The sequence below is a fragment of the Phalaenopsis equestris genome, unplaced genomic scaffold (assembly GCF_001263595.1).
Source record: "Phalaenopsis equestris unplaced genomic scaffold, ASM126359v1 Scaffold000359, whole genome shotgun sequence".
Classification (NCBI taxonomy): Eukaryota; Viridiplantae; Streptophyta; class Magnoliopsida; order Asparagales; family Orchidaceae; genus Phalaenopsis; species Phalaenopsis equestris.
This window is the reverse complement of record NW_018164801.1, coordinates 198,423-211,504: the sequence shown is the minus strand read 5'-3', so window position 1 is coordinate 211,504 and position 13,082 is coordinate 198,423. Positions and strand designations below refer to the sequence as shown.

Below are 13,082 nucleotides of genomic sequence, written 5' to 3'. Positions count from 1 at the left end.
GCCTTGCCACCCCACCAGTGCCATGCTGGACCAACTTGCCTCTCCTGTCCACTCCCCTGCATACCAATCGCTCCTTACCCCTGTAGCTTCCCCCACTTGCACCTGCCACCACCCCTCCTTCAACTCCCTGCTGCCATGACTGTTGCGGCATAGTCTTCCGTCCAATGCAGCCTCCTCGGGTTGCTGTCCATCCCACAATCACCCTACAGCCCTCCACCCGTCACCCCTCTTAAATTGCAGCACCACCAACTTCTTAAATTGCAGCACCACCGACTTCGGGATACATGTAGTTGTGCTTGTTATTGTATTTCTATGTTCTTATGTGTTTTGTTTGTACCACTTTTGAATTTCAGAAATAATATTTGCATTTTTATTTTGGATTGGGTTAACACCGGCATTAGTTCTAATCCTTACTCTATTCTGTTGATTTAATAGATGCATCTATCTTGTAAGAACAATAACTTGGAAGGTATGAGACATGTTTGAAAGATTTACATACGCACCATGTAATTTTTATGTTTTTTCATATCTGACACAAACTTTAATTTTTACATATATGCCACCTTATGTATGCATGAAAATGTGTATTTTACTTTTTAAAAGTTAAAAGAATGTTCTTTTTGATGTGATAAGAAAGACTGGTATAAACCTAAGAAGTAAGGTTTGGGCGTTAGATATGTACATACATACAAGTTGGTGGTACGTATGTAAATGCCCCAAAATGCTCTCTTTTGGGAATAGAATCAGATATAGAATTTGGTGGTACACATGTAGGGATGCATATGTGAATGAAATGTGCATACTTACTCAAGCAGTCCACAACCACCATGCTCACCATGAACCATTCTAACCGTGGCAATCCCTCGATGAAGTCCATCATCACTTGTTCCCACACTTTTCCCGGTAATACTAATGCTCATGGTAACCCTCCTGGTGTCGTGGTCAAGTACTTGTGCCTATGACATACACACGTTTAGCCACCATACCCTCGACGTCTCTACACATCCCCACCTAATAAAGTTTTGCCGCCAGACAACTATAGGTCTTTAGCACCCCCGAGTGTCCCCCAATCACACTGCCATGAAACTCCTATAATAATCTGAGAATATACTTCGACATTTTGGGTAGCATGAATCAGCAGCTACTGCCCCCTCAATGCATATTCTCAATGACTTCTCAGATCCTATAGTAACTCGTATCTTATTTTCCTCAGCTCTTTATGCGTTTCACTCTCCTACCTCTAGGCTTCCCAATCTCGGACCAAGTGTACCGACAGGGTCGTCAAGTGGGGTTCCTCCATCTTTCTTGACAGGGTGTCAGCTGCTTTGGTACTAAATCTCGAAATCATATCCTAGTAGTTTGGATAGTCATTTTCGATGCTCCTCAGTCACGATCTGTTGCTCCACAAGATACTTTAAACTTCTCCGATCTGTTCTGACCAAAAAATGTTGCCCTAACAGGTAGGACCACCACTTCTGTATGCTATCAATTCTCGTTCATATATTAACTTTAACCTTGCTCTTACTATAAGAACCTTGCTGAAGTAGGCAATTAGCCGCTGATCCTGCATGAGCACTGCTCCAATTCCTTACCCGAAGTATCCGTGTTCATCACAAATGGTTTACTGAAATATGGAAGTGCTAAAACCGGGACGTTAGTCATGACCCTCTTCAGATGTTCAAATGGTTGTGTCACACTGCTTCACCCCATTTGAAATTGTCTTTCTTCAACTGCTCTGTCAGTAGTCATGTTATCGTGTCATATCCTCTCGCGAACTTCTGGTAATATCCGATGAGACCCAGAAATCCTCTCGGCTCCTTCAAATTCCTTATTAAGGGACAATCAACCATAACCTCGATCTCGAACTGGTCCCCGCTCTGTCACCACATGTCCCAGGCATTCTACCTGTAATTGCACAAAAGAACATTTCTTCAAGTTAACATACAACCATTGCTCCCTCAACATCTCTAGGACTGTCCTCAGGTGCCCCTCATGCTCTGCCTTTGTACGACTATAGATCAAAATATCATCAAAGAAAATTAGGACAATTTTTCAGAGATAAGGTTGAAAAATCCTATTCATGAGGGATTGAAATGTCATTGGGGCGTTAGTGAGGCCAAACGACTTCACTAAGAACTCATAATATCATTCATATGTCTTGACTGTTGTCTTGTGCACATCCGATGGATTCATCTTGATTTGGTGATACCTTGACTTAATATTAACTTTTGAGAAAATGGCCGCCCCATAAAGCTAATCCAGTAATTCATCAATCACAGAGATAGGAAATTTGTCCAACACCGCCCGGTAGTCCACACAAAATCTCCAATTTCCATTTTTTTCTTCATTAACAGGATGAGACTGGAAAAAGGACTCACACTAGGCTTGATATGCTCGCCTCGAGCATCTCTTTGATTAGCTTCTCAATCTCATCTTTTTGAATTTGGGGGTATCTATATGGTCTAACGCTGATGGGGGAAACACTCTCCTATGTAATAGCGTTCTCGTGGTCCCTCAAAGTAGGTAACCCACTTGGTTGTTGGAAGACATCCGTAAACTGTTGTAGGAGCTGTTGGATCCCTTCCAGAAACTCTATCAACTCTGAATCTCGAATCTCGTCAATGTTTTGCAACTCCACCTAGTAATCCGATCCACCTTAAGATTACATATTTTTATGCACATTTTATGCTCAATTTTTTAGGATATTTTGTTTTAATGAAAGATATTTTTATGTTTTGGGTTGTAGGTGCAAGAAAAATAGTTCAAGAATAAAAATGAGCAAAAATACATCAAAAAGAAGCAAAATGGGCTAAACTAAAGAAAAATATCAAACCAGCCGAACTGGCGCCTAATCATCAGATATAGAACTTAGCTAGCGCTTAGGAGAGACGGTTGGGTGCCTAGGTACCACGGTTATTTTCTAGAAGAGTCATTGAATGAGACCAAATTTTGAAGAGATGTCTGAAGCAACCATTGGTCATTTTCGAAGCTCTATAAATATGGATTTATTCCAAAGGGCTAGGAGAGTCGGATCTATAGAGTGTGAGTGTGTTAATGTTAAGTGTGTGAGAAGTTTTCTTTGTTAGTCTTTGTTATTTCTGGAGTTTGTGAGTCTTATAGGTGTTGTTAGAGTCAGAGAACTAAGAGAACTTCAAATGAGTGCTTGAGAAAACATTTTAGAGGCTTGGGGGAACATTCAAGATAAGTATTTGTATCTATCTTTAAGTTTTGTACTTTGAGTTTGAGTTTTATAAATATGTTTTGTTTTATTATCCCCATGCTGTTTGAGTAATTTTTCCTCTTTCTCCTTGCAATATGAAGTAATTAAGTGATTTTGATTTTGTTTAGAACTTCTTTTATTCCTGAAAATTGTGATGATATTTTTACTGGATCTTCATTTACTTTACAAATTTACCACTTGTATTATTAAAATTTATTGAGGAAACTTATAGACCCGAGATGACTAAGATTACTTAACTTGTAAGTATCACATTTTATCTTGGAAAAAGCAATGACGATCGTCCTAAGGGGGATGCAAATAGATAGGGAGATAAGATTTGATGGGCGTTGAATTGATGTTTCTAAAGTGACAGACTAGATTCTTTTATCAATTTGGTCTGGAGATTGGAGCCAAGGGTCACTGGTAGATTCTATAGAGAGAGCACAGTGGGTAATTTAGGAATGAGAGACTAGAACCTACCTAGCACTGCTATACATGTCGACACCAACTTTAGATTAGTCAATGTTCTTTGCATAATTCGAAAGAAATAAAGAATAAGTATACTCTTATTTGTTACAATACCACATTTAAGTTTCTAAATAAATTTTGAAATCCTACACTGATTATGAATTATTGGCAAGGAGAAAGTCTCTTTTTATATATTATCTAAGTGATTATATTTATTGTTACTTGCATTTTGTAGAATTTAATAAACTTAATTTTCATCTTTAGATATTTACTACATTTTTAAGTAAAGTTCTCTTAAAGTTAAAATTCTTGTATTTCATTTCATTGTTTTTTGTTTTCGTCTTTCTCGTGGGATCGATACTGGTGGTTTTTAAGAAAACTTTATATTACTTGAAACGATATGTATACTCGCGTAGTACCTCTAATGAGAAAACTATTTCTTTAAATTTTATCATATTTGTCCTCACTAGCCACTAAATATAATTTGAGTTAATTTTTTTGACATATTAAGGAGTATAAATATCTGCGTAACTGCGGGTCGGGTCATAATCTAATTCTGCTCCCCGAATAGACTTGATCATGGTTTTGAGTGACACTATGGTTTTGCATAAGCTAGAATCTCCTCTCAACACCATCTTCCTACGCTCCACTTGGAACTCCATCGTCAAGGACTTTCAATTCACCTTCATCTCTCTCAATGTTCGCAGCCACTTCATCCCCAAAATCACATCTTTGCTATCCAAATCTAAAGGAAGTCTTCCACCACCTGCAGGCTATGTAGTGCTAGAATCAACCCCTTGCAAATTCACCTAAGTTTCTCCACCTTTGTCCCCATCATGACGCCGAAGCTCCATGTAGTCACCAACTTCGACCTTAGTTTCTCCACAACATGATTTGAGATAAAGTTTTCTATGCTTCGTTATCCATCAACACCACAACCGGCTGTGCCCCGATCCATCCCCTTACATTTATGGTGTGATTCGGGATAAATCTCACCACCAAATTGAGGAACATCTCCGTCACATCCAAATGTAGGTGCTCCTCCTCCACTGCTTCCTCTTTTGATTCCTCACTCTCTGTGTCCTCTTCCTGAACTAAAATAACATGAATGACGCGCTACTTGCAACAGTGTCCTAGGGCGTATTTCTCATCACAATAGTAACACAATCCTTTGGCTCTTTGTCCTGCACTTCTGCATCTGTGAGGCGCTTAAAATTAACCCCAGGCTGAGGGTGTATAATCTTCTCCTTCGCCATCTCTTTCTGAAACAACGTCATTTGAATCCTTGATGTAGTGGTTGTCACAGTGCTTTTGTAGAATCCCCCGGTGTTTCCGCCTCTTTCGGTTTTCTTCATTTATTTTTTATCCTCCATCATCTGGGTGAGCTCCATCATTTCCCCTAATCAACACGGTCTTAAGGGGCGGATGACTGCTCTTATGTCGGGCTCTAGGCCTTTCAAAAAGTTCCCTTCCAATCATGCTGTAGAAATCTCCCTCAATCTCCCTAATAAGAGCTCGAACTTCTCTCAGTAATCCATAATTGCCCCCTCCCAAGTCAGAGCATAGAATTGCTTGTGTAGGTCTCCTTCCCGAAAGGCTCGAAAACACTCCAACAAGCAATCCTTAAACTCCTCTCATGAGTGTATCGGATACCTTGCCTCCATCCACTAGAAGCACGCTAAAGCCTTCCCCTCCAAACATACTTCCGCTGTCATGAGCTTCTCTTCCTCAGTCAACCCGTTGAATACGCCCATCCATGTGCATCCTCCCCTTCAAAGATCAGCATCTTCAGTTTTGTGAACTTTACAATTATTCACATTTAAAACACCCAAAACATTATACTTGCGCAAAAATAACACTCACCGTCAAAAACAGTAATGCTGGGGTTTGGACTGAATCCCTATGATGAGCAAATCAAGCTGCTCTGGAACTCACATAAATGCTGCAAATCAAAGCAGAAATGGAATTTAAGATCCTGCAGGATTTAAAGCTCATTTTTTGCTGTTTGACAGGAATTAGGTCAAATCCTGCAATCAAGCAGCCAAAAATTTTAATAACGGCTTTACAATTTTTGACGAGGAGTGTTATTTTGGAGCAAAGTGTAGTCTTTTTGGATATTTTAAATATAAATATATAAGTTTAGGTGTGAAATTTTAATATAAAGAGTTTTGGGTTCTATATATGCAAATCACCCTAAAATGCTAACTAGCATTATGCTGAGCATATCCTTTTCTTATGCCCAATTTTACAAATATACCATTTCAGGAGGAAGTATGGGAAGTAGCTGCTCAACTAGTGGGACTTGCTTTTGGCATACTCATCATGGTAAACAAGTTTACGATGGATCATAATTTAATGCTTGGCTAATTTTATATGTAGATTTACTTTTTCTGTTCGCTTAATGAGATATTTTCAGTACATAGACGCGCAACATTTTGTCTCTTTATCAGAAAAATTATGCAGGAAGCTCCTGGATTAAGAGAATCATACTCCATGCATGCTTTCACGTGGTTGAGCATGCGCCTTATGCACCTCTGGTTGCGTTATCAGTCACTATCAGTTCTTAAGTTCCGCTCCGTAAGTTTGGAAACATTGAATATATATGCACATGATATTCCAAAACACAACTTCAATTTTGTTTTAATGTGCAATTTACCCCTCAAATTCCTATCCCTTGACTATATTTTTTCTCGTGTTTTTGGCAGATAAACCTCAAGCGTGCACGCATTCTTGTGAAATCACATGTTCTATATAACACAGTTCCAGGTCCATATTTTTTGGGGGCATTTACATACATACCACACAATTCTTATATATTCACCTATCCAAGACCTAATCTTTCTTATTTACATGCATAACTCAATTCCTTAATTTCATATTAAAAATACCACTATTATTTACACTTTAAAAGTGAAATACACCTTGTCATGCATAGCTTTATGATACCAAAGTGTTATAAATATAAATATCAAACTTTAAGGCTGTATGATAATGGATTTAAGTAAGATTTAACTTAAATCTTGCCGGAGAAAAAAGAACAATTTTAAATCCAATATTTAGTTAATCTAGTTCCTTCTCAATTGTTTCGTAAATGCCGGATTTACTAAATCCTGTTGTCGGCAGTATTTAGTAAATCAGGATTTATAAGATTTAATAAAGCTGCTAAAACTGTTGTATGCTATCCCTTTAGGCGTTAGAAATAAAAATACATGAAATTATGTGGTACGTATATCAATTTACCTTTTTTATATTTTTTTAAAATCAAAGAATCATGAATTAAACTAGTTCCAGGTGCATATTTGACCATCTTTTTATTTGGGATATCTTGTTCCTGCGTTTATAAATTAGTTTTTGAACTCTTGATAGGGTATATTGATGTAAATAAAGAGGAGAAACTTCTATCTTGGGAGCATTTTCTGCAACCAAGAATTACATTCGGTGTTACCATAGAAAGCATGGTCCCTAAGAGGAACTTCAGCCAAATCGTATGTATGCTTTTTTGAGCTTGGATAGTTTCTGCACTTCAATAGAAGATGAATGTGTATTTTTTTGGGGGCGCATATAAATACAAACCACCCAATTCCTTTGTATTTACATATGTAACACCTGAATTTTACTTTTCTCATTTCTACTACCCAAGTCTTTCATAGCACATAATAAATAACACTAGTTTGACTTTAAAACGGTGAAATACACTTCTTCATGCATAGCTAAGGTGGCAATGAGTAAAAATTAAAGTTTTAAGTTTTAGATATGTAAATACATAGGATTTAGTTTTAAGTTTTAGGTATGTATGTAAATCTTCCTTTTTTATTTTGGTAAATATACTCACTCCAAGCCCCAAAATGGGCATCTCACTTGAACTTTAAACTGAAGACAATGTTGTTATAACTACCAAAATTTTTTCAGGGTTACCATCCCATATTTTTGTAATTGCGAAGAAAATATTCAATTTAAGTTGACTAAGACTTGTTCAATAGCCGTTGAAATTTTTGCCAATGTAATATTAAAAGCTAGCTGCATTTGATTCGTCATTATGTCTATATCGAGCTAACTCAGTTATTAATATAATGACATGAATTTGACCTGTACTTGTATTTACTCTCCTCCATGGTATTTTCAATATCATTTGCTTTTTCATAAAACTAACACATAATTATTTTCATTTATTATATAGCCATCCAAATCTTGCGAGCATAACAAAACCCCAACCTATATCTTTCAATTTCATCAACTACTCAATAAGTTTTCCTTGCATGAGCAAATACACAACTTTAGGATTTGGTTGGGATCACTTTTATTTTTTGTTCTTTGTTTTGTTTTCACTTCTATTTTAAAAACACATTTGTTTAGTGCATTTTTTCATATTTTTATTTTTATTTTCAAAATAATTTAATTTATATATAAAAATATTCAAAATACCTAAAAATTGTTTTGAGTGTTTTGAACTAAACAAAGTATAATATACCAAGGTTGTTTTATTTCAATTAAAATATAAACAAAATAAAAGAAAAAAAATGTAACACAAAAATAAAAGGTGATCCAAAACAATCCCTTAGTGGTTCGTTTCTTTTGAATAATTATTAGTTTGTAACTCTTAGCATGTGTGTATAATTTCCCATGACAAAGGTGCTTCACTCTATGAATAAGGTTAAGTTTGTAACAAAATTTTGTATTAAGTTGAATTTGGCGATCATTTGTGAAAGCTAAAAGTAATTAGAGGATCCATTTATAAACTTTATCATTGACATTGAGACCAATTAAACTTGAGAATCTAAGAGATTATCCAAATGACAGACTGCATAGTTAAATTGTTAGTCTTTTTAGGAACCATCTTGTCTGAATCAACATGACTAATTAAGGCTTTTAACGAGGTTTGGTCTGCATTGGATGAACTTGCACTCCTTTAAGGGGGTTACTTACATTTGCTATTGTTTACCATATTAGAAGAGTTACAATAATAGAAATATCTCATTCATAATTTCTAGTTTGGGGGGTTTACTTACATAGCACACAAGTCTAATGTACTTACTCATCTCACACCTAAATTACACACGTAACACTCAAATCTTTAATATCACATGAAAAATAGCACTATTATCATATTTTAAAAGTGAAATACATATTTTCATGCATAGATTTAAGGCACCAAAGTGCTACCATAGTGCTATGCATATAAATATGAAATTTTAGTTGTGAGTTATGTAAATACATAAGAGTTGCGTGCTATCTATGTGAATTTTCCTTCTAGTTTTATGAGGCAGTGTTTTTTGTTTGGAGTGGGTTTAGATATAACTGATGTGGGAGGTTTATTAGTGATTTCAGAAGCCACTTTCTGTGGAGTTGAAAAGGTTGATTTTTATTTTTTATTTTTTATTTTTTTAATTAACGCTCAAAATGGGCAACTTGGGGTTATTTACTTTGTTTCCAACCAATGTGCTACACATTCGAGCATAAATAAACATTTTTTTATGTTGGTTTATAAGAAGACTTCATAATTGGTGTGGTGGAAATTTTATGGGAGTATTATAGATTATTTCAGGATTTTATGAAACATAGTTTTTACTCTTGGTGAGTATAGGCTTCTAGCGAATTCAAGCTTGATGATTCGCAAATTACAAGTTGCCAAATTCAGTTCATGAATGAGCGAGGCGAATACGCAAGTATAGACGTTAGACCCTGCTTGATTTGACAGGTGAAGGTCATCGGATATTCTAAGAATGAGGAAGAATTTCATACCCGCAGTCATTTATGAATTTATGTTTGCATGATTCGCATTTACCCCCATTTAAATGAACTTTTTGCATACAGTGTTTCAAAACCTGACAAAGTTTACAGCTGATCAAATCATGACGTTCACACCCCCTATCGGTTTTTGAAGGTTAAAGCACTTTTGGAACTATACGCACAAGAAAAGTATATTCTCTTTGTGAACCTGCGTGGATCAAAAGTGCTAAACTACTACATAACATATAAGGTACTCATCTACTGGCGACTTCTTCAGTGTCTTTGATAACTATAAGAGTTTGACATAGATTTCAAATGTTTTAGATTTATTTTGAGACGAGTAAAATACAAAATTTAATTGTTTACTCATGCATGGCGTTAATTTCAAACCAAATCTAACGGCTTTGAAACTTGTCCTGATGTAATTTTCAATTAGACAATCCTATGATGGGTTTGAATCTGAATATTCTGATCAAACTTTAGTCAAAATGTGTTTCAGATTCGTTGGATTTGTTGAGTTGTTCATAATACACGAGTAATCACTAAAAAAAAAGAATAATTACATAAGTAGCATACAATTCTCATATATTTACATATCTCACACCTAAATTTTCATATTTACATATATATAGGGGTGTAAACAAGCCGAACACGAGCGAGCCCAGGCTCAGCTCGTGTTCGGCTCGTTTATATTTCAAGCTCAAAAAGTGTGTTCGTGTTCGGCTCGTTTGCTTAGTGAGTCAAACACGAGTCGTTCACGAAAAAGGAGTCATTTTGGTTTGCTTAGTGAGTCGAACACGAGTCGTTCACGAAAAAGGAGTCATTTTGACAATCCTAATCACGTAGCCATAAGATGTTAATGATTGGGGCAAGATTTAAAACATCATTTGAATCTAATTTAATAATTTGTATTCTATTTTCTTCATTAATACTTTAAATTTATTATAAATATTTATAGCCTTTTAGTCAATTAATTTTTTTAAAAATACTACTTATCAAAGATATATATATATAATTGATTAGTAGTATTTCGAGTCAAAACGAGCCGAACACGAACGAACAAATATTTGTTCGTGTTGTTCGTGTTCAACTCGTTAACTCAACGAACTAGCCGAACACAAGCTGTTCACGAACAACGAGACGTTTTGACAGCCCTACATATATATAGCACTTTGGTGCCTTAAATCTATGCATGAAAAGGTTTTTTTCACTTTTAAAGAAATAGTAATAGTGTTATTTTTTTCTTTGATATTAAAGATTTGAATGCTTTGTAAATATAAAAGTTTAGCCGTGAGATATGTAAATGCATAATAATTATGTGCTATGTGTTAGAAGTTATATTGAGAAATAATTTATTCCTATTAGAAGTTATGAAAATTAGATTTATTTTCTAATATAACTTCATTTCCTTTCCTATTTTAGATTTATTTCCTTGTGTTGGATTTATTTCCTTTCCTTTCTTATGTTGTTTCCTTTATCTCCAAATAATTATTATGAATTGATTAATTAGACATATTAGGTGTTATATCTTTAGCTTCTTGTTATTTTCTTTTTTCCGTCTTTCCTATTTTATGATTCGTTGAAGGGTTGTTTATAATCACTTTTCATATCAATAATGTTATTCCACATATTCTGAATTCCAACACCATGTACATAAATGCCCCTTGAAAAATTATATTAAATCTAATATATTTAAAATGCATTCCAACGTAATTTGTTTCTTCTAATAGCCTCAACAACCTTGATAATATATAGGTTGGGGCCACAAGTGTATCAGTTTTGAAGAGTTTATGGCAAGTTTATTGGTTGCACACATACAATGAAGAACTTGGCAGGGATGATATATTGGGTTGGCTCAGTGAGAGCCTTCTGAAACTGGAAGCCAGATTTAGTGTCTTTCTAAAACAGTTGGAAGAGGCTGGATGGGAGAGAGAGATGATTATTCTTAAGGTGCCAAAGCACCTGGTTTTTGAAGAAGGAGATTCACCTCCTGAGTTTTTTTGAGTGATGAACATATCATGTTTTTTTTTCACTTGTTTTATTTTAATAGATTGATGTTGGGCTTCAAAATTTTGTATTCTGATGACATTTTTACATATTTAATATATAAATTTTGATATTTACTTTTATAACACATTGTTACTATAAACCTGTATATAAAAAAAGAAAAAGGTGTCGGAGTAGTCCCCTTGCTCTTTGTAGCGGTCCTTTTAGTCCTAGAGTCTATAGTGTCAAATTTTTTTAATATGGGCTGAAATAGCTGTCTCCTGGACTATTTAAGTGCATATTAAAAGAGTCTGAAAATTAAATTACAATAGACTATTTATAGAATTTTGTTAGGTTTTTCCCCCTTAAATTTTATAGCAATTTTCAAGTTTTTTTTCTATAGTTTTAATTTATTGATGTATGGCTCTTTGGTAGGAATACATGTGTGGCGTTTGTTTGGGATTTAGCACAAGCCTTCATTGGCTTTAATTTCAAAAGAATTATTTCCCTTAAAGTAGGAAAATTATTCTTCAAGAAAAAATATTCGATTAATTTTTAGATAATTATTAAAGTTTTGATGGTATAATTAACTATACCCCTTAATAAATAAATAAAATTTTTGTTTTGGAAATAATTTACTACTAGTGTATTACCCCAATAAATGTTGCATGTGACTATGTAAGATATATTAAGTTACCCATTTATGTCATGTTCTCTAGATTATTATTGTTTATAAAGCACAAATTCCAACTCGCTTGTGTCAATTGCTTTTAAGCATTACATGTGATCATAGGGACTTTGATGATTTTTGTTAGGTAATCTTTTGAGGTTTTGTTGGCTTTTAGCCTTGCATCATCTTAGAGCATCATGCTCCTTGGGCCTAAAAGAGCTTTCTCCTCTTGCAATGGAGTATAGGGTTGTTGCTTGGGTAAGTGCCTTGTAGGTCATTCAATATAAGTTCAAAAGATTTTGGTCCTCTTATTAACGTAACAAGATTCTTCTTATGTTTAAGAAGAATCTTCTTTTAAGTAGGTTAATCAAATTCTTATTAAATGCTTCAACCAAACCATGCATTATTAGATCATGCATTGAGGAGTGACAATTGATCCTATAATGCTTGATGAGTTGCATATCACAATGCTTTTGAGAGGCTGAAAATTATTTGATATCACTTAATATGTCCCATTGGCCCAATTTGTCCTCCACTCAAGTTTAATGGCAGCAAACATATATTAGTGAGTGCATATAGTTTATTAAGTGATTCATATGTTAAAATTAAGAATGAACTTGCGAGATAATTAGAATACAAAATCTTGAAGGTTATTGGAACATGAAGTGCTTAGGAAGGTGAAGTACACGTTTAGCAAAATTTTGAAGATTGTTGTGAGCAAATGCACGTTGAAGCAAACTCAGGAAGATAAATTTTCCATTAACAAAATTAAAAACTTGAAGCAAATTACTCACAAATATCAGCTGGAAATCCTCTTCATCTTCTCCACTGATGGATGCTTAGCATCCCCAACCAAATGGTAGAGAAGCACACCAGCTGCAACACTAACATTCAAGCTCTCCACAGCAAGAAAGGAATCTAAATCTTCACCAAAACACTTCTGATCCATCTCTTCATCTTCATCTCCATTGTCTCCATTGACACCATCCACAGCCATGCTTCCAGGAATTC

General features: G+C 35.0%; 2 protein-coding genes across 2 annotated transcripts in view; one reads left to right on the top strand and one right to left on the bottom strand.

Annotated features, from left to right (window-relative positions):
- Positions 1 to 11,494, top strand: part of LOC110026199 (protein root UVB sensitive 5-like) — a 29,285-nt gene extending 17,791 nt beyond the window's left edge. Inside the window, exons 11-16 of the mRNA XM_020727061.1 lie at positions 5,954 to 6,013; positions 6,152 to 6,265; positions 6,394 to 6,454; positions 7,055 to 7,173; positions 9,570 to 9,665; positions 11,171 to 11,494. Of these exons, the coding sequence (XP_020582720.1) occupies positions 5,954 to 6,013; positions 6,152 to 6,265; positions 6,394 to 6,454; positions 7,055 to 7,173; positions 9,570 to 9,665; positions 11,171 to 11,419 (699 nt within the window). The 3' untranslated portion in view covers positions 11,420 to 11,494. The remainder of the gene's footprint in view (positions 1 to 5,953; positions 6,014 to 6,151; positions 6,266 to 6,393; positions 6,455 to 7,054; positions 7,174 to 9,569; positions 9,666 to 11,170) is intronic.
- A 1,376-nt stretch (positions 11,495 to 12,870) lies between these two features.
- Positions 12,871 to 13,082, bottom strand: part of LOC110026205 — a 1,421-nt gene continuing 1,209 nt past the window's right edge. Inside the window, exon 2 of the mRNA XM_020727066.1 lies at positions 12,871 to 13,069. Coding sequence (XP_020582725.1) covers positions 12,871 to 13,069 — 199 coding nt within the window. The remainder of the gene's footprint in view (positions 13,070 to 13,082) is intronic.